General features: G+C 40.9%; 1 protein-coding gene across 1 annotated transcript in view; it reads right to left on the bottom strand.

Annotated features, from left to right (window-relative positions):
* Nucleotides 1-7,617: 7,617 nt before the first annotated feature.
* The window catches only part of epb41a (erythrocyte membrane protein band 4.1a), a 47,601-nt gene continuing 29,059 nt past the window's right edge, over nt 7,618-26,159 (bottom strand). The window contains exons 15-18 of the mRNA XM_071919171.1: nt 12,456-12,584; nt 9,061-9,162; nt 8,463-8,543; nt 7,618-7,716 (exon numbers count right to left, since the gene is read on the bottom strand). Coding sequence (XP_071775272.1) covers nt 7,618-7,716; nt 8,463-8,543; nt 9,061-9,162; nt 12,456-12,584 — 411 coding nt within the window. The remainder of the gene's footprint in view (nt 7,717-8,462; nt 8,544-9,060; nt 9,163-12,455; nt 12,585-26,159) is intronic.

The following is a 26,159-nucleotide window of genomic DNA, read 5'->3' on the forward strand; positions in this document are numbered from 1 at the left end:
AAACAGTACACAAAACATACAATATTACAATAACAATACAGTTAGGTATTTAGTACAAATTTATTTCACACTACACCTAAACTGAACTATAAAGCGTGGGTGTATAAAGTGTCTGTGAGAGTGTGTGAGCGCGTGTGTGTAACATGGTGTGTGCAGGCATGCAAGTTTGTGTGTATGAAAAGTGTAAATTTTTAGTAATGTGTTTAGAAGAGTGTGTGTGTGTATGCATGCATGCATGTGCACCTGATCCTAGTCTAGAGCCTAACAAGGCAAACACATTTTTTCCAGAGGTGGGCTCTGACCTGACTACTAAAAACATTTTTGCATGGCACTACCTTGATAGTCCGAGGCAGACTATTCCATAATAATACTCCTGTAAAAAAGAAAGAGCTCCTAGCGGCAGTGCTATTCACTCTAGCCACCGTGCAAGAGTGTACACTGACTCTAGTATTATACTCATGCTGGGAGTGGACCATCCTAACTTGGCTGCTCAGATAAGCTGGGGCAGTCCCATATGACACTGAACATAAGGTTCAACTTGAGCTGTTCAACATGCAGCTCCACTGGTAACATGTTGACTGCTCTGAATTCCCGAGCCCCAATCTGGGTTCTGGAGGGAGCATTCAGCATGTAACGGATGATGTTGTTTTGCATTACCTGTAACTTATGTTTTAGCTTGGCTGACAATCCACTAAAACCAGGCTGAGCAGGCATAATTGAAATGACACTGTATCAGTGCGGACACAAGCAGCTTTTTGATTTTAGTGTCAAACTCCCTGGTTTTGCGGTACAGAAACTTTTGTTTGTTTGCACTCTTTAAAAGAACCCTTTCCGCAATTTTGAAAAGGTTTCTAAAGTCTTGACTTGAGATCTTGTGTTTGTGTAAATGACTTAGATTGACAGTGATGAGATTTGTTCCAGCAGACGACTGAATTTAAATTGTTTTCTGAATTTGTATGGAATGATTGAATTTATTGAAGTTTAAACTGATGATAGAAATCAAACTTGATTTGTTTGTTTAGACTTGAGACTTGACAGTAATGACATGGACTTGACTTGGACTTGACTTGGTAATCTACATTTTAGACTTGGGTCTTGACTTGAGACTTGTGCCTCAAGATTTGAGACTGACTTGGGACTCGAGCAAAGTTGACTTGGTCACACCTCTGCTCGTTGCACATCATCTCACTCCCTCTCTCTCCTGTCCGTCCTGTGTCTCCCGTCCATCCTGTGTCCATATAAACCGTCCAATAAAGCAAAAAACACCCCAAAAAACATAATTCAGAGTGAGAATTCAGTATGTGAAGTGCCTCATAAACCGTACAAAGCGAGGCTGCAGAGACAGCCAGCAGGCTTCCTGACAGTAGGTCGTTGATGATGCCATCTATCTAATAGCAGAGTCTCGTCTATGGTGATAAGCCATCATTCTGAGCGGACAGGTCTTGTCGGGGGGGTCAGGCTCTCTCGCTACCTCGCTCGACTCTGGCTTTCTCTCTGTCTCCCAAACAAATACAATGAAAGTCTTTGTGGAAAGGTCAGAAACTTTAGAAACGTAAAATGAAAAATGGGTTGGAGCAATGCAGAATACAGTCCCTCCAGGCATTTGACATTTTGTAAGCTCAGTATTTAATGGAAATTTAGAACTTTGCAAATTTGCAAAAAGACTGAAATTTTTCCACATGAAATGGCTAGCACAACAGGGTGCTTGAAATCTTGGTCATCCCACTTTTTCATGTAAAATGTTCCAATCAAACCCAGTTTCAGCAAACGCTCTATATGTCTATAGCAAAATGTCTATATGTTCTTCTACCACAACCAATGACTCAGTGGAGCTTTAGAGGGAGGATTCAGACAAGGAGTTGGAGTTTTATGATAATAATGAGTTTTGGTTTTATTAAGCCTACAGGTGGAAGTTGTTTTTTATTGTACCTGCATTATTATATTATTCCATTTCTCCTGAGCCTTTGGTTTGCACACTGTTAGAAGAACACAAAGTCTGAGGCATAAAAGGGCACTTTTTTTAAAATAAAACTATACAGTATATATAACTATTTCTTAATGGGAGGTAGTTAAAATCCCATTTTGGTATCTCTTTAGTGCCAATTTTCCTTGACTTACTAACTTAACTTAGCAAATTGCATTATCATTTTTTAGAAAACACACTGTAAAATCAACCATTTTGTACAGCTATAATCACCCAAAAACCCCAGAGCAAACATGGAAGGACTGAGAATACAACGTGGACACAGACCAGGAGGCAAAGGATGAAAGAAGGTGTCTACAACTGTGTTTATTCAGTGCATGGTGCTCTTTTATTACATTTTGTCTTCCAGTGATGGTAAAGAGAGGGTTCACAACTAAGAAAGAAACAGGAACCTGTGAATGTTGGTTTGCTCGTTTCCAACTCTCAGTTCGGACTAAAGAAAATAGAGAGTGCCACAATGAAGAAGACAGCACACTGAAATAACTACAACACATTAGGGGTCTGTACAGAATATTATTTGTACTAAAAAAGCATCATGTTTGAAAATAGACCAAACATTAGAAACTGCATGTGCTGTACTAAATATGTGTCTGTTTTGAAGGGACAGTGTGTACTGCGCAGGGGGTTGAATTTGATCTCCTGGCCTTACATATATAAATATTGTTATAGTGTATTACAATAACACTGCAATGTAACAGTGCTGCCGTTACCTCATGGAGACTAAGGATGAAAAGAGACGCTTATGCAGCTCCCCCTGTTTATTGATGCTATTATCATGCAGCGCTCGCCTCTTCACTCTACTGCTTTATTACCAATCAAGTCTACTCTAACTAATCAACCTTAATTAATCCCAGTCCTGTTTGAGTTAAGTGGCGAAACATTTGTGCTGTTTGGATTCCCCCTCTCTGTGGATGAGTACACACTGCCCCCTTTGGTAGAAAAGTAGAAACGTGTGAAAGTGAAATGTAACGCAGCACCAAAAAAGATGCCGTTGCCACGCCCCGGTAGAAATGAGCAGAGCAGTAGCTGGTGACCGGAGCGCTCTGTGATCCGTCTAGTACAAAACCATGAAGCTACATAAGGCCTGCTGAGAAGACAGGCTATCTAAAAATGCAAAACACACGCACAAAAAGAAGACGAGAGATGAGAATAAATAAAGAAATCAAATCATGTCATTGCAATACACCGCTGTCCTCTTGGTCCTGATAAAGCCCCATCCTAGTGAGACACGGACTACAACAACAACAACAACTAAAACAATCCAAAAGATGTAAAGATCATTCACCAAATTATTAAGTCGCAACTTTAAAAAGAGGAGAAAGACTTAATTGGCCCCCCCTGCTTTGATAAAATCAATCTTTTTTACACATAAATTGAAAAAATATTTTTTCACATTGAGAGGGAAAATAAAATAATATTTACTGTACAAGAGATGACACCAAACTCTGCTGAGTATTAAAATCTGAAAGGGATTCCTTGTGTCCTGATGGTGTACAATCCCGAGAAAAATCACCCACAATCCCATTCTAAACGCTGTTTGGAACAGGTCATAAAAAAAACTTGACCTCCAAGTTATTAATAACCAATTGCGATGGTAAGAAAAGCTGTAGAAAAATAAAGTACCAGTAAATCTTAAGATTAAAAGACCAAATGCCCTTGGAAAATTTTCTTAAAATCTCCAGACAAATTGGAGAGGAATAAATCCACAAATGCTGTACTTTATTTTCATTTCTCTTTTTAAAAAAAAAAGAATTTTCCGTCAGTCCAGCGGTTTGTCTTTTGGCAGTGAGCGGAACGAGAGAGGGGGATTGTGGGGAATACTGGGGCGGCGGGGGGGGGGGATCTTGGGAGTTTTCCGACGACTCCCGTCTCCTTCGGGCCGAACTCCACAAGCGCGGAGGTCAAAGGTCAGAGTTCAAAGTTGAAGCTTGTTCCCTCTGATGGTGGTGTGGTGCTGAACGTCCGAGGCAGTGCAGTAGGGTGTGATGGCGGGGGCGCTGAGGTAAAACATGGGGGTGGTGACACAAGTGAGGGAGGGAGGAGGGGGGGGCAGCTGAGAGAGAGAGAGAGAGAGAGAGAGATTTTTAGTCGATCCAACACCAGGTTACATGAGTTACCCAGTTAAGAAGGGAATTCCAGTGATGATGAACATGTCTGGGTTGGAGAGGCAAGGCGCTGTAGTGGCGGCGGAACATACAGGGGTTTAACAGAAAGTAAAGATGTGGTGGCTCGGGATGGGGGGATGAGAGGAGGGTGGGGGTGGGAAGGATTGCTGGGGCTGTTCTCAAGCTTCACTTTGATGTAAACACAGTGAAGTTGATTGAATATATAAGTCAAACAGAGGAGTTCTTGCACGCAGCGGCTCAACAGGTGTTTCAGCCCTCAGCGCTGTCTTACAGACCAGGGGCAGCAACATGGCTAGCTAGCTCACTCTTCCCCCGAAAGAAAGAAAGAAAGACGAGTCATTTGCTCAAACTGCTGCTCCTCCCAACTTAAATGAAGGCAGCAAAAACCGAAACCGAATTGTATGAGCAAGCCAAAATATCAACATTCCAAGCAACCATGCTACTACAACCAGACCAACAACGCTACCTGCAAAAAATGTCAGCTAGCATGCTACAGAAAGCCAAATGCTAACAAGCCACCATATCAACATTCTAAAGGATCAATATACCAGCAACCATGCTACTAACAAACCAGAGAGACCATGCTACTACCAACCTTCCAAAAAGGTCATCAAGAAAACAAACCTGTTTGTATCCCAGATGAGTTACTAAGGAAAGCTCCTGCCAGACAAATAGCTAGCAGCTAGGGATTTTAATCAATTTCCTTAATCGACCGTCAGTCACGTTAACGACCAATTCATCAATTAATCATTATGTAAAAAACAGCTTTTGACATAGAAAATACAAAATGTGTGTTTGTACACCTGTCTTTAGGCCTACTCAACAAGTTAATAAACGAAGCATAATTCAAAAGATCTTCCTGCATTCCCTGTCATTGTGCTTGTAGACGTGCTGTATTTCAACATTGTATTACAATGTTTACAATGAATACTATTGTCTTTTTGGGTGTAATTCTCCTACACTGGACTTTTCACCCGCTTGCTTGGCTTTCTTCTTCCTCTGTATAAGCGGTGAAAGTTAAATTGCGCCCTCATGGTGGTAAATTATTTCAGCAAAAAATGAGAAATAGCACATAGCCTACATTGTCAAATCAATCAGTTAATCATAATTCAATCATAATTAATCAGTTAATATATGCTTGATCGATCAAATTCTTAATGGAGATTAATCAATTGTCGATTAATCATTAACATCCCTACTAGCAGCCTACCAAAAGCAAACAAATAATGTCTTCTAACATTATGGTTGTCTTCCAGACAGATTGGCAAATTAGGCTGACACAAATCTGGCAAACCTGTTTGTCTTCCAGAAAGCTCCTCTTTGATAACGCTCTTGGTAGCAAAAATGTAGTTGGCTAGTTCCTAATACATTAGCCTTTCTTCCGGAACAAGTTAATCAAGCTGTTTCTTAATACATTTATATGTCTTCCAGATAAGTTAAAGTTCCTGCCAGACAACTCTATGGTTAGCAGACCACCAAAGCAAATAATACTGCATGTCCCCTAACAACCTTGTCTTCCAGAAAGGTTGCTAATGCTAACAGTCTAGCAAATACAAATACAACTGTTTTTTTTAAATAAGTTTCTTAAAACTCCTGCTAGGCAAATCTACAGCAAGCAGCTAAGCAGAAACATGTAATTTATCTCACAACATATGTCCATTCTAACAAATTACTCCAGATGTGTTACTTTAATAAAGTCAAGCCAGACAACTCAAATCTGTCTCCTAACATTATGCTTGTCCTCCAGATGGGTTGCTCAGTGCAGTCGTCTCCAAGCATACATGTTCGAACTTTGGTATAAATACGATGTATGTGTGTAATACAATTACTCAATAAGTCGCTTTGTAATGATCCAAAGACTGAATTTCTTCAGCAGCTAGTTAGCCAAGGACGCTCATCTGTCTGTCTTTAAGGGGAGGAGCTAGCTGGTTAGTCATAGCCCTACGTCTCGTCTGTAAGACAGCGCCGAGGGCTTAAACTGCCTTTAAGCCAGGCAGGGCTGGACCTACTGTGAACTCATTGAGAGGGCACTCCCCCATTGTTGAGACAGACGGGGAGGTAGGCCCACTGTGTTTACATACCACCCTGGCAGCCGGCTAAACAGCACCAGACTCCCGGCCTGGACGCTTTAACTTGCACAAACAAGGCCACAATTAAAGCCACATGGGCACCACTATTTAACATACCTCATGCTGAGGTACCTCGTTTCATGTTGGAATAAGCTTGAGCAAACTGTTATGACCAAATCCCATGCACTTAAACCGTGCTGCAAGGACTTTGCGCTGTGCCTAAGCAATATTGCAGAATTTTAAGGAGCGACTCTGTATCAACTGAGTCATAATTCTCATCGCTGTAATGCAATCCTACTATAATTATCACCATCACAACGTATGCATAATTCTGTTTAGTCTCTGCTGGGGCATTTTGCATGTCACTGTAGCTGGTAATTGCTTTGGTGGTGTAATTATGGTGGTGACTGCTAACATTACTTCTTCAATGGCTCATTATGGGTTTGTTTAGAACAATGCAATGTGTTTAACCACTCTAGTGAAGGCTTAATAACACCATTGATGTTCTTTTAAAGGCAATCCTATTGGTGCTCTGTGGTATTCCCCATGTAAAAGGGTACATCCAGCCACAACAAAACACAGGATTTTGCTTGTAAACCGACAGAACCAGGAGGCAGGCGTGGTTTTCGTGCCGGTATAAGAAGGCGCAGTTAGCAGTTACAGACTGATTTACAGCGCAGAGTGGAGGCAGTAAATACACTCTATCCCTCTGCTATTCCCATTTGTATCCATTTGTCTGAGACGATGGGGCTCTTGCAGATTATTGGGCCTGCCTGCAGTGCTTCGTCTCAGACGTCAAGCAGCGGGAGGGAGCAGCAGTTGTGTGCCGTTTGGATGGTGGAGGGTAGAGCAGAAGCGCAGATAGAGAGGTGGAGATCAAGGGTCGAGGTGAGAGCTACAGCATGCGGATACTACAGTAGTAGGTGATGAGGCAGACGGGTCTCATCAAATTTTGTTAAATGAGCATGATGACTTAAAATGCAAATTAAGTAATTTGTTTTCTACACCAGGAAAGAATTGCGTGAAGGAGACGCGACTAGAAACTGGCAGTAGTTTTCAAAGTTTTCATTTTCAGAGTTTTTCTTATTTAACCATGACCAAAACCTCCCCTAAACTTTCAAAATTGTTCAGTTGCCTACCCTTAACCAAAGTTGTTTTACTTGCTTAAACATAATCGTTAGCTAATCTTTTCATGTCACTAACAGGTGAAAATGGCGTGTCCAATTCCTGCTATTGTCACACAATCCTTTCGCATAATCTTCACATAATTCGTCCTTTCGCATAATCTTCACATAATTTGCATTTCAGAGTTAGCGCTCATTTCATGAAATTTGGTGAGACTGTGCTGGATGAGTGGAGCAGTTCGACAGGATGGTGAGGGGCTGGTTGAAGGTGGGTTCAGTGTGGATGACTAACCTTCCCAGGGTTCAGTCTGTCTTTACTCTGGGGTGATCTCTGTTTCCTGGTGCACCACCACTTTGGTAACAGACATATCTGGGTGCTGCTCCTTTGCCTCCTTTATGGCCTGGGCCAAAGCCTGAGGAGTAGGAGGGAGATACCAACACCAGACCAGGGGGATTATATAGAAAAGGATTTATGAGCATAATAAAGACGCCTTTGATGTGGAATACATTCACAAGAGAAAGGAAGTCACTAAATAATCCCAGGTACACCTATAGTCACTCATTGTTACACAACTCTACAAATCAGTAATCCCTTAAAATAACCTTACATTTTCATTCATTTACATTAATTCACCCCTTAATTCATGCAAAATCCCCTTAAAATTAATTAAGGGAGTTATTAATGGAGGAGACCCATCGAAAACTCCTTAAACACCCCCTTAATCTTGACTCCTCACTTTCTAATTTAATGAAAAATTCAGGGAGACAGGAACTTTTCCATTAATTTCCCCTTAATAACCCTGTAAACCATGCACAAAACGCATGAAAAATCCCTTAATTACTAGTGTCTCTGTGAATCAACCCATGAATAAATCCCTCATAAACCCATGATACTAACCTTACCTTAAAGATGTTATATTTAATGGATAATTCATGTTTATGTAATGGAGAAATTAAGGACATTTCAGGGATAAAATTAAGGGGTTTGGTTTCATAGTGCAACCCGGGCAATACAGCCTCCTACTAACCCTTTGTGGAAACATTTCATAACAACATATTAATTTAGTGTGAACACGAAAGCATGAAAAAAAACAATTCCCTAATTCAGCTTCTAACAAAACGCAGAGCTGGTAAAAGACCGAGAATTTGCATTCCTCACCTTGTCATGATCGATCTCGGTGTCCCCGGTGATGACGATCCTCTTCTCAATGCGAGTCTCGGAGATCCCTCCTTTCACTGTCTGGAAGAGAGAGAGGAAACAGGCTGAAAATGTAAGGCGTAAAAACACACATAACACACACACACAGTGTCAATTCTTTTATTATCCCCAGGAGGGAAATTCAGGCGACAGCAGCATCCACATAAAAAAAATAGGAATACTAAAACGCCTAGGGGTCATGAACTAAAGAGAACCCCCCTCAGTGTACAGTTATACACAAGCATGGATACATACATACACACACACACACACACACACACACACAGGAGGGAGACTAGTCCTCCATGTCGTGATAGTATACTCCAGAAGCCTTCAGCGACCCAAAATCTCAAACAGAAAACTGTCACTAATTTGGAAAACCAAGGCAGACTCCATTCCCAGTCTTCATCAGGTACTTAAACATCTTGTGTCAATAGATAGAAAGTACAGAGGCATCGCAGCACGGCGGTAATTTACTCTATTGATTTCTATTGACTGTCGGGCCTGTTTCACGGGGTGGGGAGGGAGGGGGTGGGGGGGTGGGGGGTTGTCGGCAGACCTTGGTGATCTGGGTGGTGGTGGTGGTGCTGACGGTCTCGGAGGTGATGGTCTGGGCGCTCAGCAGCACTCCTGAGTCCCTCTCGGCCAGGCTGTCCGCCGGCTGCAGGAGAGACACCTTTGCAGTGTTAGACAAGAACCTCTGAGAACCCGGTTACAACAGCTCATCTGCACGTTTAAAGGGGAAGTTCTGCCAGTTTGGACCTATATGTAATTTGTCTCTTACATACTTGTAGTACTTGGACCCGCAGAGAATATTGGCTCCAGAGTCAGCTGTCAGTTGCCTCTTGCTGCTAACAATGAGGCCAAATGGGGTTTGTCAAAGTATCTCCACAGGAAACCAAACCCCTTAATTTTATCCCTGAAACGTCCTTAATTTCTCCATTACATAAAAATTAATTATCCATTAAAAATAACAGCTTTAAAAAAGTAAGGTTAGTATCAAGGGTTTTCAAGGGATTTATTCATGGGTTGATTCACAGAGACATTAGTAATTAAGGGATTTTTCATGCCTTTTGTGCATGGCTTACAGGGTTATTAAGTGGAAATTAATGGAAAAGTACCTGTCTCCCTGAATTTCACATTAAATTACAAAGTAAGGAGTCAAGATTAAGGGGTGTTTAGGGGAGTTTTGATTTAATTTTGATTTTAATTTTTTGGATGAATTAAGAGGTGAATTAATGTAAATTAATGAAAATGTAAGGTTATTTTAAGGGATTACTGGTTCGCAGAGGGAGCTGAACTAGATATAGTTTGGTATGTAAGAGACAAATTATATACAGATCCAAAATCGCCGAACTTCTCCTTTAACAAAACCAAACATAAGACTTTTTTTTCTGGTCAGTGTATATATGGTGTCTTGTTACAGTATCAAAATAAACCATTACAAATTCCATATTTATTCAATAAGCAACTTTATCTCATGCATTAGAGGCCCTTCACATCTACAGCAGACTAACAATGGCCTCATTTATCAATATTTCCTTATGTTTGAAACATCGGAAGATGATGAAGTACTGGGCCAAAACATTCTCCTAACAATAAATGATGCATGACGAATGTTTGTTAAGACTTGTTACAGTCTGATTTGCTATGGAAATGTGTTGGACTGCAGCAGTTTTAAAAGCTTTCTGTACAAATGTTAGTGTATCTGGTTTGATAAATGATGCCCAGTGTGAGAATTACCAACTCAGTTGAATCAGTACACAAGTCCCTGGTTCATTGGCTCACAGCTGTGACAGAGATACTGGCCATTTCTTTTTCTCTCTCTGTTCTTCCCTCAATTTCAGTCTCTCTCCTCAAATTAACAACATTTAGAGTGACATTACATTTAGAGTCATTACATTACATTTAGAGTCATTTTATCTAACGAGCCACTCAGCAATTTATACTAACTTAACACTGTATATTTTGTGAGGCGATGTTTATGGAACAGTGAGTATGCTTGTCAAACTTAGTTTTTTTCCCCGCTTTTTTCCCCGCTTTTTTCACACACACACACACACACACACACACACACACACACACACACACACACACACACACACACACACACACACACACCTCATGTTCGCTGGGATGTCTCTTCCTGGGAAGCTTTTTAAAATACATTTCAATACTTTTCAACAATGAAATAAAAAATATTTTAAAAAAAAAACCTGACAAAAGAAAAGTGTTAGTAGAAACAAATAACCTAATCAATGATATTTACTGGTTATGTTAAGAGTTTAAGCTAGTGGAAACACACAAACACACAGATGTGCGTTGCTTCATTTGCTGATGACAGCGGACATGTTCCAGTTTGACTACATCCATTTATCAGTTTATTAAATCTGATAGAACAATGACACTATGCAATGGTAATTTCACTGATCTAAATTAAACACGATCAGATTCTCCTTCATGCTAATGTGATGCTATTTCACAATAAAGTGAAATCTCATTGTTCGATCACTATAACCTCCACTGATTGGCTGGACCACGCATGAGGACCTCTCAGCAGTCGAACAGATTTCAACTCGATAGCAAAACACTCCGCTGCCAAAGCCCCCCCGCTCACCGCCCTCCTCTCATTGAAAAAGACTGGCACACTTAAGATGGCGCCTATCGTCTGTTTGGCCCATTAATTTTGTATCTATTAGCGTTGGGAAGGCAGGGGGAGGTGCCATAATGCTCAGATGCGTGTGAACACTGCTAAACAACCGAGTCTGACCGTCGCGTCGAACACGCAGGTTAATGTGGGACCTTGGCGGGGGAGCTTGGCGGGGCGCCAAGGCAATAACATTACATGGGAAACACTGCATTTAGGAGGGCTACCTGGAGCTTCAAAAACCAAAATAAAGGCACAGAAAATCTAGCAAAACAGCCCAATATAGCTAATGGAAGTTCCAAAATTATAAATGGACAGAATAAGAAAAATAACACCAGGAGATTAAATGTTTACGAACCTGAAGTCCACCATGTTTGTCATATTGTATTAACATGCATGTGGGTCAAACTTACTGTGACCAACTGGAAGTGCAGTAATGTAATACAACATAAGAAAAAAACAATAACACTACAGCCGGTCCCATTCACATCTTTTGGTGAAAATACACAATTCATGGCATTTGTCATATTTAATTTGCCTTACTTTCCAAATCTGTATCAACTAAACATTATCATCATCATTATTAAAGAATCTGTCAATACCACTATTTAATTTTATAGCTGCATCAAAATGAAACTTAAAGTTGCAGTATTTATATTATATATTATTATTATATATAGATTTTCATTTAAAAAGTCCCTTTGGTTTCCTAAAGTATAAAGCATCACAGACCGGCCAGGTTGGTAAACATGAGCGTGCTGTGCAGACTTTAATGATGTCACATTATATAATTTCTGGGTATTGAAGTTCACATCTTTCAAACAGTTGCCTCTTGCTGCCATTTGGAGCCGCCTAGTGCAGCTTTAAGTAAAAATAAACCTGCATTACATGGTGAAAAAATGAACCCTAACCCTTAATAATTGTATTAACACATTTTAATATTGTTAAGGCCTTAAATTTTCATAATTCAAGACTTTTTCCTGACTGTTTAAGGACCTGCAGGCTTGGGCGATATCCAAAATTTAATATCACGATACTGTCCCACCAAAATATCGTAATATACAATATTATTGCTGGGGGTAGGGGGTGGGGGAGAGTCTTTTTTTTCTTTTCTGTTTTTTATCCCCGGGTTTTTTTGGGTACATCAATACGGCCGGCACATGAGTGATAGAAAGTACAGATGCATCGCAGCACGGCGGCATTCGATATTGTGGGAAATATCGCGATATTTCCTGAATATCGGCCCAAGCCTACTGCAGATACCCCGCGAAAAGGTCAGTTTTTGTAATGCCCAGAATGCTTCTCACCTGTGCTGACTCGTATGTGATGGTCTTGGTCTCCGTGTGCACGATGGGAACCTCCATGTTGGCCACGGTTCCTCTCAGGGAGTTGGTGACGTCTGAGATGGTGATTGTCTGGGTCTTCAGCACAGGAGACTGGGGGGGGGTCAGACATAAAGTTAGTAATCAGGTTTCTCTGTTCCTTCTCTCTATAAAACCACAAACTCTATGAGGGGTCTATCAAGAGAACAGTACTATGACATATCAACTATATTATGTCAATCATCTGCCATAGCTGTGGCTGTGCTCCCATCCCAATCAGCGCACTTCTGGCGATCCAAGAAAATCAAAACCAGCCATGTCGATCTCGAAAGACGTGCGAGGATAAAGACGTCACTGAAGCAATCATTTGGAATATATTTCAGATCAAAATCTTGATTCTTGAGTATACACACATGCTTATTCAATCAGAACTTTGCTATCAAGAGCGAGCACACAGTTTTAATCATGATTTTTTCCATAAGATTGGAAAAAATCAAAATGCGGGCCAATTGTTTCCTGAGGAATAAATAAAAACAGTAACGCTTCAATTAAAATGCTGCTCATAAGGCATTATAAGGCACCATAAGTGTATTATAAGCACATTGAGTGCCTGATTATTATAGTCGGAAGGCGATATAGTAAAAAAGGTGCAAAAAATGTAGGGGGTTGATTCTTTACAGGGCAACTGTATAGTTGTTTGATGATTATATTGTAAGGAAAGTTTATCTACACTTCTAATCTGCTTGTAATGCAACACAATGCACTTCAACTAAAGTGTTACCAAACCAAAAAAAAAAAAAAAAAATTTTTGTTGAGGGGAAATCTTGTCAGGAGAAGAAAAACTGAAATTGCACTGCAGTTCTTATTGGTACTTCTACTGCGGCAACGTGATCAATCACAGCAAAGTGAGCAGCCTCTCCCCGAGGGGCCGAGCGAGGGCTTTTCATAATAAGAATCCTCCTGTGGGACGAGCAGAAGAGGATAAAGCCCCGGGCCAGCCTGCCAATTATTCACACACCACAGCTCAGATATGCAGATTATGCAAATCAGAAACTTCATAAATTACTTTCATTTTGCTTTTTAAATCTTTCATCTCCAACCTCTGCCGCCAAGCAGAAGGCATTTGGCTTGATGGGTGTTTAGGCAATTCAAGTCCAGTGCATTTTTAAGCTAATGCGAAGAAAGAGAGAGATATAACAGATGGCTATATGGCAGGGTAGAAACAGTTGTTTTCACTCAGTTTGCCAATCTTTTTATAGTTCAGGAATTATCGATGTCAAGATTAACAACAATTAAGGGAATGTCAAGTTTTCTGTGTGGATTAAAATCCTTGACTAGCCAGAGGAGTAGGCAGGAAGATCTCTCTTTCCTCCATAGCAGACATTCCTCACAAAATTATTTATTTTTATGACTATACCACAATTTTTTTTACATGTGGGGCCAAATTCACTCTTGCCTTAATAGAACTTAATGCCACAGCCACTATGCACAAACTTTTCCCATGGTTGTGATATTTGTCATCCATTTTATGCTGATTCATGATTGCGGTGAGGTTAAAGTTTGGCTGAAAATATACCTTCAACACCACAACAATGTTCACAAAACTTACCAGACTGATGAAAACAACGCTAATATTTGAAGTGTTACTTTTCATGAGGTTTTAACTTGGAAACGGTGAGGCAGCACAAAATGTTTAGGTAACACCATCTATGACTATCATTAGAAGGGATAAGGAATTATAATGCACTTGTAATCCTTTATGACCACATTTGTAAGGATGCATAATTCTTACTGATGTAAAGGCGACAATGATAACTTTCTTTACTTAAAGGATAAGGCTGATGTTTTTTAATGCATTGCTTACCGTCAACAAATCCTATGAAAATAACAAAATCAACAATGCGTTTGCTCTACTCCCGTTACTTTCTGACTTCCCACGTACCGTTTTTAGCCGTCAACCTGGAAGTCATTGGCTCCAATTGTGAGCTAAAAACCTTTAAATACAGCTCACAAAGACATAGTTTCAATTTTAAAAATCGCTAACTGTTACCACGAAAAGTCAGGCTGTTGTAATTATTACCAAATCAAATTCAAATGGGAACAAATTCTTCATTACGCCGGGGACTATTTTCGGTGCTACGGAACTACTTTCCTGAGATCGCAAAGTGTTTACAGTCGGCTTATTAAGTTGTTTGAGGAAAAAGTCGGCTGGCCCGGTGCATCGTGATGATGAAATATGCTGCAGAGCAGCAGCATGGCTCTGTGACGGGTTTTTAATCGTTTTTTTAATACAATGGAGCTCTATGGCTGCTGGGACATGGCTTCATTGAGCACCGGCTACATGGACGAGATTTGTTGGCAAAACAAAATCATTGCTGATTTTGTTATTTTCATAGGATTTGTTGACGGTAAGCAATGCATTACAGTGTTTCCTCTAGGATTTTTTTTAGCAGCGGGGGAAAGGGTTTTGTGGTACCTGGATGGTGCGCACGCGTAGTACGCACGAGTGAATATCAATAGGTAATTAAAAAATATGAAATAAAGTGACACTTGACTGCAAAACAAACTTTAGAACATACTCCACTCTCACTCACTTTCTGCCCTCTCTTCTGCTTCACTCTGCTCTCCTGCTCCACTCGCCTCCACTACTCCTGCCTGTCTACTTGTCTAATAAGGTTACTAGTAATAGTAATAATTCTCTCACATCACAAATATTTGATCACGCAACCAGTGGAACATTAAAATATTGTAGTAGCCACCACTAACGTTACATATTTTAGAACCAGAAGGCATTTCTTTCCCTTCAAAACTTCAGGGCATAGCTAAGAACCTTGAGCCCCTCCCTAGCTAAAGTAAAGTTACCTGACTATCTTCCTCATCGACATCAGGCATCTTTCTCTTCTTGGAGAAATATTTTAACAGACTCATCTGACAATGCAATCAGGAATATTTTAATACATTGCTTATATAAACATCGTTGGCAATTATTTTACCGACGTTTATTGAAGTAAGGCTGCGTTCACACAGCGTTTTTTCCCCAACTGCCAGCGCCCTTTTCTCATTAAAAGTAATGGGAAGCGGCCGCAAGGCGCACAAAAGGCGGCCGCTCCCGAAAAGCGCTGCAGCCGGCGTTTTTTTCGTCAGAGAGGAGCGCTTTCAAAAGTTGAGAAATGTTCAACGTTCAGCGCCAGGTGACGTGAACCGCTTTTTCCCAGCCGACCAATCGCGATGACAGAGACGCTGGCCGTTTCCCATAGCAACAACTATTGAGAAAGTGAAAGTGCCGGTGGAGAAATCGGACATTGTAATAAGTGAATTTCCGTTACCGCAACAGTGAAGGCAGTATGGATTATACTGGACATGTATTGGAAAAATCTGGTAAGCCTTTGCTTGTTGCACAACACTGTTCTGTCTGCTAGAAGTGAACCAGCTGGTTAGTGAGATAGCAGCTGCTCAGCTAATGTCAGGTGACGTTGCCGTGATCCGCTTTTTATTTCTCCTCACTTTTTCCACATCAAAAAACGCTATGTGTGAACACAGCCTTAATCTACCTTTCTCTCTCTTCACTTTCTTTTTCTCTTCTTTCTCTCTCTCCCTCTCGCCTCGGCTGGGTGTCGCCACTTCCTGTATCCGTCGTTTCAAATTAAAAGCCCTCTGCAGAGTCGTGTAATTGCGACTTCATGACATTTCATAAAATTCTGAAGCAACGGCAGCAATAATTTTGCAGCGGCGGGCCGCCGCTGCAAAATGTATATAACGGACACTCTGCATTAAAAAACACCAGCCTTATCCTTTAAAGGACAATTCCAGCGTGATTGGAGTTTTTGCTGATTTCCTGCTTTCCCTTACTGTTTTTCGTTAAGAGATATTTGCTATTTTTCCTTCATCGTAGTTGCTTTTCAAAGTAAATATTTATAAATAAACTCGGACTAAATATTACCACTTACAGTAAAGAAGAGGGCAACAATTTTAAGCCGTAATTGTATAAAAACTAGCTTTATTTTCCATTTCATTTTAAGGACTATAGCTGGCTTTGGTTTGTCTGTTGTGATTGACAGAAGGCGGGTGCTAATGTAACTGCAGAGAATGTTAGCTATTGATTTAAAGTTTTATTTTGGAGAGGAAAATGCAGAAATCAGAGAAGTGGAAGTAAGACACCCCAAATGTGCACATTAATATTTAACTTTAAAAATGTAAACGTTTATAACCTGATATTAGCGTTTTCATGCAACTTTGCGAAACGCAATTGGCTGTTTTGTAATTTGAACAAAAATGTATTATCTAACCGGGAAAAAGTATCCAATGTGCTCATGTGTGCTCATATAATGCATCAGTAAGCAATATGTGTTCATATAAGCATGTTCATAAGGCATTATGTGCACATTATAATTCCTTATGAAGCACTATAGATATACTAGTAGTCATAGAAAGTCTGACTAATGAAAAAAGAGAGCAAACAATAGTCTGAGGTACTACCACCAAAAGCATGCAAGGCAAGAAATAAATTAAGAATCAACTGTCATTCTGACTAAAAGACCACATATAAATATCCAAAGTACACATGCCAAATTTGATGCATTTATTTTATACTACTTATATTACACCTTGTACCTAGGTTTAGATGAATACTCGAAAACCCACAATTACAATATATCAAGAAAAATAGAGAGAAGGAGTTGTCTAAATGAGAGAAAATCCGTCATCGGACAGAGAAAGACAGCTTGATCAGTGCAGTCGTTTCCTATGTATAGTATCACAGTGAAAGTACAGGCTTACAGATTCGGAGTTATCCGAAAATCCGACGACGCTGAAACATTAGCAGGTCACATGGAAGTATACACACACACACACCAATACACTGAATCGATGTAGGCTACTTGCATGCACAGTCTTTCGTGGTCCATTGAATCCAAGTGTTGTAAAAGTAGTAAAGATACATTACAGCTTCTATTAATGATTTCACTCCTATCATCCTAACATTTCAAAGGGTAAACATTATACTTTCCCAGAGTTATTTCAGACCAAGTCGGACTTTGTCTTAAAATGAGCCGATGGTCAACATTTCCGGTCGTCATTCTAAAGGCTCTGAGCACCATCTGCACACTGGACAGAACCTTTATAATGAGGAAATGGAACCTGTGCACATTTTATGGTGAAGTATGAATAATCCATGATATATGGCAATGGGTACAAGTTCTTAGCAGTACAACTGTGGTTTACGGATGCAGAGATACAGTCAAGCCACTTGACTGGTGCAAATATCACGTCAATGGCTTCAAACCTAGTTTACATACAGCAGTACTGTATCTTTGAATGCAAACCTTGAAAAACGTTGTCCAGAAGGTAAAGAAACTTGTGGTTCTAAGCCTTGAAAATGAGTCACACAGCAGTAAAAGGAGTAGATGTAACAGGGAAATATAATTCAATGCAGGGTTTCCTCTTAGTGGACTGTGCTCGGTGCATCGACATACCGCCGGCATTCAGAAATGAACGTTTGAAGCACCTGAACCACAAACAAACCTTTACCGTATGTACTGTAACCCTGCAGTTGATCCATTGGGACAAGGAATTCAAACATAAGCTCTTAAGCTCCCTCTCTTTTCCTCTCTCACTGCTAAGAGGTGTGTGTGTGTGTTTGGGGGGGGGGGGGGGGGTGTTAAAGCTGCAATATGCAACTTTTTTCACTTTAAAATAACAATAAATAAATAGAATATGTAAACGATTTGCTAGTGGGCATGTCATATGGCTTTCAAGGTGAGGCTAGCAGCCACAGAGCGGGGACGTCACAGCGACAACAACAATGGAGGAAAGTAGTAACAAAAGAAAGAACAGCAAAGCAGAGGTGGCAGACAAGACCCGCTCAAAAACGCAAGGTGATTATCAAATCCAAGAACGCCAAATCGATACTTGTGTCCTTGTGGAGAACATTCTTCCCAAGTTGTCTTGGAGAGAATGAATTAAAACACGCAGCTGTTCCATTTTCCTAGCTATTTCAACAGGTTCTCTAATATAGACTACTATACTATTGACTGCTGTTCTGTTTGGACGTAACTGGACATTCCTGGAAAGAACCATGAAATTATGTTCTAATTATAGGGAAAATAGAGAAAGAGTTCAATGGTAGTTGGTGAGTACCTCCAATTTCGTCTGTTGTTTCCAAGACAGAACCATGAAATTATGTAGTAGTTATATAGACAAGCACAGATCCTGTACAGACCCATGGCGCGTGTTCAATTCTATGCACTGAAGCACTGCGACACAGTTTAATTACCTAATTCCACTAACATTACTTAAATACCACAAGGTAACATTAAATACACCTACCGTTAAAGTTTGTAGAGCAGCGAAGACGAGTTACTGTCTGCAAATCCCCGTTACTAACTGGAATGTTAAATTTCACTTTTGTTTTCACACCGAGAGACTCTGTGGATTGAGTTCAATGCTGCTGGTCTGCTGTCTGTACATCTCCAAATTACAGACATGACATGATGCGCACATCAGGCACATTAGAGATCGATTTAGATCCATTTCTATAGAGTGAGCAACTTTTGATTTTGTGCCTCTGTATAGGAAACACTGCATCGCACAGTCAAAAACGCCCTCTAGAGGCCATCTGACGAAGCGCGTCATCTAAGCGTTACCTGACTGACTGACTGTTATCAAATTGACCTCTGCCTATTATTATTCCAATAAATAGTTTATAGTTTAGCAGTTTTTTCCAGGAAATTCTTGTAGAAATGTACAGTATTTATCAACTCTTATCAACTTACATTTTCTATATAACTACTACATCATTTCATGGTTCTTTCCAGGAAACTTCCTAAGAAATTAACAGTTCCTTTCTAGGAAATTATTGTAAAGTGTTCGTATTAGAAATGTACACACAAATATATGAACGTATTGATAAATGAGACCCAATGAATCTAGGGGCTTCGTATTTGTTCTTGTCAGGCAACTCACTACCTGATGCGTCCTCGGTTGGCAGGTAAACTTCTGGGACCTTTATCCATCCCCTGTCCTCACATTCTTTTATTTTGGAATTGTACCGTTGGATATTACATCAAATGCATCACGGAGGACTCAAGAACACGTATTGAGAAAGATCAACGGTGAACGTTAGTGTTGCTTTTTTTATTGCAGATTGCCTGTGATTTACTTCTTCATCGCCTACGGAAACTTTACGGATGCCGGTTACCTCAAGATGAGTGACAAGTGTTGGGGCGGGAACTTCAACTGAGGGGGAGGAGGGTGGGACAATGCAAGCAAAGAAAGTAGAATACCTTCAATAGTAGTGCAATGCTGAGCAACCAGTGTTTTTTTTTTTCCTTTTTTTGGTAACCAGTGGTGATGTCAAGTAAACAAGTACACCATGCCTTGAGTAGTGCAACAGCGTCAAATTTAAGGCCATTGAAGGTACATGAACGTAGATAGTAATAACCAGTGCTGGGTTCACTACTCAAAAAAAGTAATGTATTACTCACTACTCGATATATTGCTTTTGCATTACACCCCCAAAATTGGCAATTACATCCTCAATACCTTGCAATGCCTTCAAAAATTGAAAAAAATTGTCTTGCCTGTGAATGATCAGGAAACCAAACAGCGTTGATGTCTAATGTTCTTGTCATCCTTTAGCTTGATAAAAGTAGTGGGAATACTTCCACACAGAGAAAGTCAACAGGGCAAAAGATGACTTTTCTTTTCTTTTGAATTTGTTCCGCTACTTGTCACTGGAAGAGTTATAAAATTACTGCAACATGTTAGCGAGTAATGTGTTACCACCCAGCACTGCTAATAACTCATGGATTCTTTACTTATACATGGCCTGATTGTCCTCCCCGCTGACACCTGGTCCAACATTAACACAGCGCTAATGCATGTCAGTCACAGTAGCACTCTGCTAAATTTCACACAGATTCTTAACATTACTTGAGAGCTTTAGTCAATTGACCATAGATATGTCTGCTGTAAATCTTGCCACACAACTTAATGTTGCCCTGGAAATGTACTGAATGGGAGAAAATACTAAAAGTCCTAAAAGGAAGAAAATATATAGCAATGCAAGCAGTAAATATTCAGTGAAGACAAAGTTGTTAGTAACACTTCTTGGCTTTTCCCTATGGAATACTAATGTTGGCTCCATGATATCAGCATATAAGTCTATTCATGAAGCACTGGAAAAAAAAAGAAAAGATTTTAACAGTTTCTGAAAAATTGCCAATGTCTTAAAGAAGAAAATACGTCATTTTCAGTCCATCTTAGCTTGACAGGGCAGAGCTGTGTGTGTGTGGGCAGGAAGGAAGGTAACAGTGGTGAATGAATGAACAGATAGAAAGAATGACTTAGAGGTAGAGGGGTGAAACAGCACTTCAATAACGCAGTCTGTAGATGGCGATGGGCACCTTGTAGGATTAGATGTTCAGGAATCGAGCCATTTTTGTTTTTGTCTTTGCCTTTTTAAATGAAGGCCAGCCACAGCATGGTCAGGGCCATCACCAGCAGGCCCGATAGAAAGAAGGAGATCCGGGATTGCTGGAGCCTGGCTGGGTTTAGCTCACAGGGGTTCACCGTGCTCCTGCCCTCCTCCGGCACGTCGATAGACACCCTTAGAGTGTGACCACAGGCTTGTTCTTCCTCCTCCTCCTCCTCATCATCATCATCATCATCCTCAACCTCACTGTCCTCCTCATCTTCTTCCAGCAGGTAGTCATGACTGCGGAGCGGCGGTCCCCCCGGCGCTGGGGACGAACTACGTGCTCTTACCTTGTGTCCGAACAGAGGTCGCCTCCCTCGCTGTGCTCAGCAGCGGCAGACCAAGAGAGACAGATAACAATGAACAGACAAGTGGGGGAATGGCCAACAGACAGGAGGAGGTAGGGTGACAGAAGGGAGAGGAAATGGAGGAATGGGATGTTGGAGGGAGGGCACAAAGACGGAGGCTCAGGAGTACTGGCAAAGCTCTCCAGGCTGTTATAGTTGGGGGAGGGGGGAGGAGGACCGTGGGTTTGCAGGAAGCCTCCTGCAGCTTTTAAGAGAAGTTGTCTGTGGTGTACTCTGACAGTGACTACGTTTACATGCACAGAGAATTCCCTTCTTAAGCCAGTTACTTAGTATCCTGGTTTTGGGTCGACGTATGTAAACATCATGACTGGGTTAGAAAAAACCCATGTAAGCTCATATTCTGATTATTAGAAATCTGGTTAAAGAGCTTTGGTGATTTTGGACCCATATATAATTTGTGTCTTACGTGTAGTACTTGGACCTGCAGAGAATACTGACTCCGGAGTCAGCTGTAGGTTGAAATGGCAAGCTCTGTTGCTCGGCCTCTTGCTGCTAACAATGAGTCCAAATGGGGTTTGTCAAAATATCTCCATAAAAACATTGCAGGGTCCACAGGGGAGTTGAGAAAATGTAACAAAATTCTGCCATTACGCACACAAATCAGAAAATCACGGAACTATTTTTCTCAGCTGCAGCACAGACTGCTGTGGAGTAGGGCCGTCAAAATTGGCCAAAAACGACGTTCGATTATTCCTTCTAAAAAAACACATAGGTTCGAACCATTCGAATATCTATTTTTGCGCATTATGTCCATAAGAGGGCAAACCAATACCTACACATTACAAAATAAACAAATAAAATAATGTCCTGTACCGCTCTCTCTCTCTCTCTGCCTCTCTCTGTCTCTCTCTCTCTCTCTCTCTCTCTCTGCGCTGTGGTTGGTGCTAGAGTGAGAACTGAGAACGTGCTGTCTCTCGGAGCGAGATCAAATTAATGATTCGTAATTGATATGTTATTCGATAGCCTAATTTTTATACAGGTTAGGTAATATTCATACATTCAACAATTTGATACAACTTTATCTCGAGGTTCCACAATTTTGCCGTCTGACCAAAATATGAAGTATTTCCAAACAGGGCTTTTTAGATTGCTCGGAGGGGGTTGTGAACTCTCTGCCATCATCATTGTTGAATTATTCACTCGTTTCAGCTTGACCTACATTTCATTTTCAATCAATGAAAGTGACGTTGTGTGACTTCTGTCCGTCATGCAGTGCATTCAGTGCAGCGGCCCAGGCCCACGCGAGAACTCGCGAGGCAGACAGCCACGGTAGTGCTGCTTTTTTTTTTTTTCACAATCGAATATTAATTTTCACAATCGAATGTCTGTTTTTTTTTACAATTCAATTATATAATCGAATTTAGAATATTCGTTGACAGCCCTACTAGATTATAAACAGTAGAGTTTGGTAGAAGACTATCCACTGAGTGGAAATGGTGCGGTGTTGCTGCTTTCCAAGCTGTGGATATCAATACATTGGTTGGCTGCCATATCTTTTTTTTCATATTTTGACAAAACCCCGTTTGGACTCATTGTTAGCAGCAAGATGCCAAGCATTGGAGCTCGCCGTTTCAACCGACAATATTCTCTGCGGGTCTAAGTACTACAGGTATGTAAGAGACAAATTATATATAGGTCCAAAATCGCCAAACTTATCCTTTAAGATGCCTGTCTTAATCCCATATTAAACAGGATACATCTGGTTCATGCTTTCTGTGTGGCTAGACACATGTGAAAGCAGAGGTGCTGTTGGTGTTCCTCTTTGTTCAGCCAACCCTGGACGGAGGCGCGTTTACGTAACTACGGCACTGTCTGCATTATTTCAAATTGCAGGTGGTGAGCGACCTCATTTCGACCTTGCACTCAGTTGCATCCATTTCTGCATTAAGCATGAACCAGTAATTACTGTGGCACAGAAACATTGTACGCTTTTCACTTTGAGAGTTGCCCAGCATTATGGGCGCATTATCCCCTGTATTAAAAGTGAGCAGCAATTGCTTAGTCAAAGAGGCAGGTGGAAAATTCAGTTAACTGCTTTATTAATGGCAACAACAATGGGAGACACTATCACAGGGTATCAAAGGTTCATGTAAACATTTTAACCTGAATACGACCAATAGCTGGGTTACTCTGGCATGGAAACGTAGCCTGTGATGGGTGCTATAGTATGTAGAAAACTCCAGGGTGACAGGTAGGGGCAGTGAGGTGGTCTAAGCAGGCCACACCTCCGACAGAGCAGCAGCAGCAGCAGAGGAGGAAGAGGAGGAGGAGGAGGAAGAGGAGAGCACTGAGTTTTTATGGGCCTCTGCTCCATGGCGGGGATTGGAAAGGCATTCTCTGGCAGCTAAAACGCTAGCTAGTGCAAACCATTTTGGCAGTGCAAAGTCTTCGAAATGCCAATAGGGAAGAAGAACCACCATAGAAACTGTTGGCGAGACCACAATATGCCATCCTCTCTGCTTTATGCTGTACCATTAGTCTGTCAATCACCTCGTCATCTCAAATGACAATACTCCTGGAAGAGCTTGCCATGCACAGTTTTTCAAGTCTATTCAAGGTAATTCTGCACTGGGATTTAATATTGCACATCGTGTGTTTGGGATGTAGTACTGCATACAGTGTCAGATTTGTCAAAGTGTTTAGCCTGCAATACTGTAACAAGTCAGAGAAGACTTTTGCTGAAGTTATCTTTTAAACTGGTGTATGATGATCAATGAGGAGAAGACTATTTCTATTTTTTCATCAAATGTTTCATCATAATTCTTAGAGACCAACAATAATATTAAATTACCAAAATTGTGCTCTAGGCTTACAGTAAAAATGTGCCTAAATTCGATGGACTGGTTCTGGAGTCTTAAAAATGAAGATGTGATTGTTGTGCAGGACCTTTAAGTGGACAGGACTGGACCTCAAGTCTGGGATAGAAACTGCGTTTTAAAGCAATGGGCAGAGGAGGGACGGGGGCCAGAGGGAAACGCTGGCCGGCCGGAGGACCGAGATCCTCTCTGACTTTCAAGATCCATCTCCAAGTGTGGAGGAAAGGATGGAGGAGGCGGGGGAGAAGGAGATGGAGTCGACAGAGATTTGATGGGGGAGCCGGGGCAGGACTTTAAAGGAGAAGGGATCGGAGATGAGGACAAAGAGGACACGGGGAGGGAAGAGAGGAATAGATAGAGGAAGGAAGACAGAAAAAACATAAAGACAACCAGTGAGGGGTAGATACAGGGAGGAGGATAAGTGGGTAAGACAATGACGTGAAGAGGAGGAGTGGGGGTCAGTCTTTTGGCTAGTGTTGTTGGTCTTCTGGTTGTTTTCCTGTTTTTTTTGCACTTTAGTCTCTCAACGATCAATTCAGACATGGTTATTGCAAGAGTCATGCGAATACATTGTCGGGATAAACCCAGCCATGCGATTGTTTGCCAGACCAAGCGGGAAGACAAAGCTTGCGGCAGCCATTCACTGAGCGGAGGCAGTGGTAAGGGGGGCGGGGTTTAGGGTTAAAGGGGGGAGGGACTTGGGATGGGGGCACCTATAAGTTTGCGGCCGAGCACAATCCGGTGAGGTTGGAGAGCTGCCTCTCTTGCCAATAGGCCATGGCCATAGCCTCCAGTTGCCATTCACACTAATAGTCCGTTCTTTATATAGTTCATAAAGAAACGCCGAATAGTGTTCCCTTACTGCAGCCTGTGCCAGAAAGCACCAAATTAGAGTATCTTTACCTCAGACACGCCACGAACTACTCTGTACGCAGGTACAACTGTGGACATCCTCACCTGCACACACACACACACACACACACACACACACACACATATGCCATCTACACATTAGCAAATACAATGAGAAAAATCCCCAACATGACTAGTATTGTATGACACACATCTCAGATTTTCATTAAAATCGGGTGAAAGGAAAATAGTCTGTTTACCACCACGGGATCTGATTTCACTCTACTGTAGCAACAGGGGTGTCAATTGCAATTCTCCAGTGACTGCCATTACACTCATGCTAAAAACAATGGAATGACATGGAAAAAAGCCAACAGCACCACCAAGTGGAAGATATATACATGTGCAATTCAAATTAAGAAAGTGATAAATCTCAGAAGAGCTCTTTCACATTCTCCATGCACAATGACTGTGTATGCGTGTTCAGTTCTTGCATATTGTCATCTGCCTATCTGTACATATTATCTACATGTGTAAAGTGTAGTGATTTTATCTGGAGGGTGTATAGTTCAACAGGTCATACTGTGTACAATCTTATGGACTCCTTTAGACCTGTTAATGTGATTTTGAGCTGTATATATCTTTCACATAGTGTCTTTGTCATACTCCTATACACTTCTAATTGTTATATATTGCATATATAGAGAGATTTCTTTTTTTTTTTTTACAACTCCCCACCTATTCCATAATACACAAATCTCACATTGTCTTTCTGTCTCTGAGTTCTGCTGCTATTGATACTACTGCTATTTTGCACATCCTGTTAATTTTGCAAATTTTTTTTTTTCATTGCATTGCATTGCATTGCCATGCAATATGTGTATGTGCATATAGATATATATGTATACGTATATGGGATTATGTGTAACTGTGCATGTGCAGATGTATGTGTGTATCTATAGATCATGTCAAAATGTACCTCATCTCAAAATTGTGTAAAAAGAATTGCTGTAAAATCAAAATAATGTAAAAGCAAAGTGCTATATGTCCTCCAAAGCAGGGGGGTGGTGGAGGGGTCAAATAATTTTTTTTTTTTTTTTTTTAATTAAAAAAAATTCTACAATCCAGACTTTTTTTTGCATATTTGCATTCATACATTTCTACTTGATATGCTTACTTA

This window comes from Centroberyx gerrardi, chromosome 19 (genome assembly GCF_048128805.1).
Source record: "Centroberyx gerrardi isolate f3 chromosome 19, fCenGer3.hap1.cur.20231027, whole genome shotgun sequence".
Taxonomy (NCBI): Eukaryota; Metazoa; Chordata; class Actinopteri; order Beryciformes; family Berycidae; genus Centroberyx; species Centroberyx gerrardi.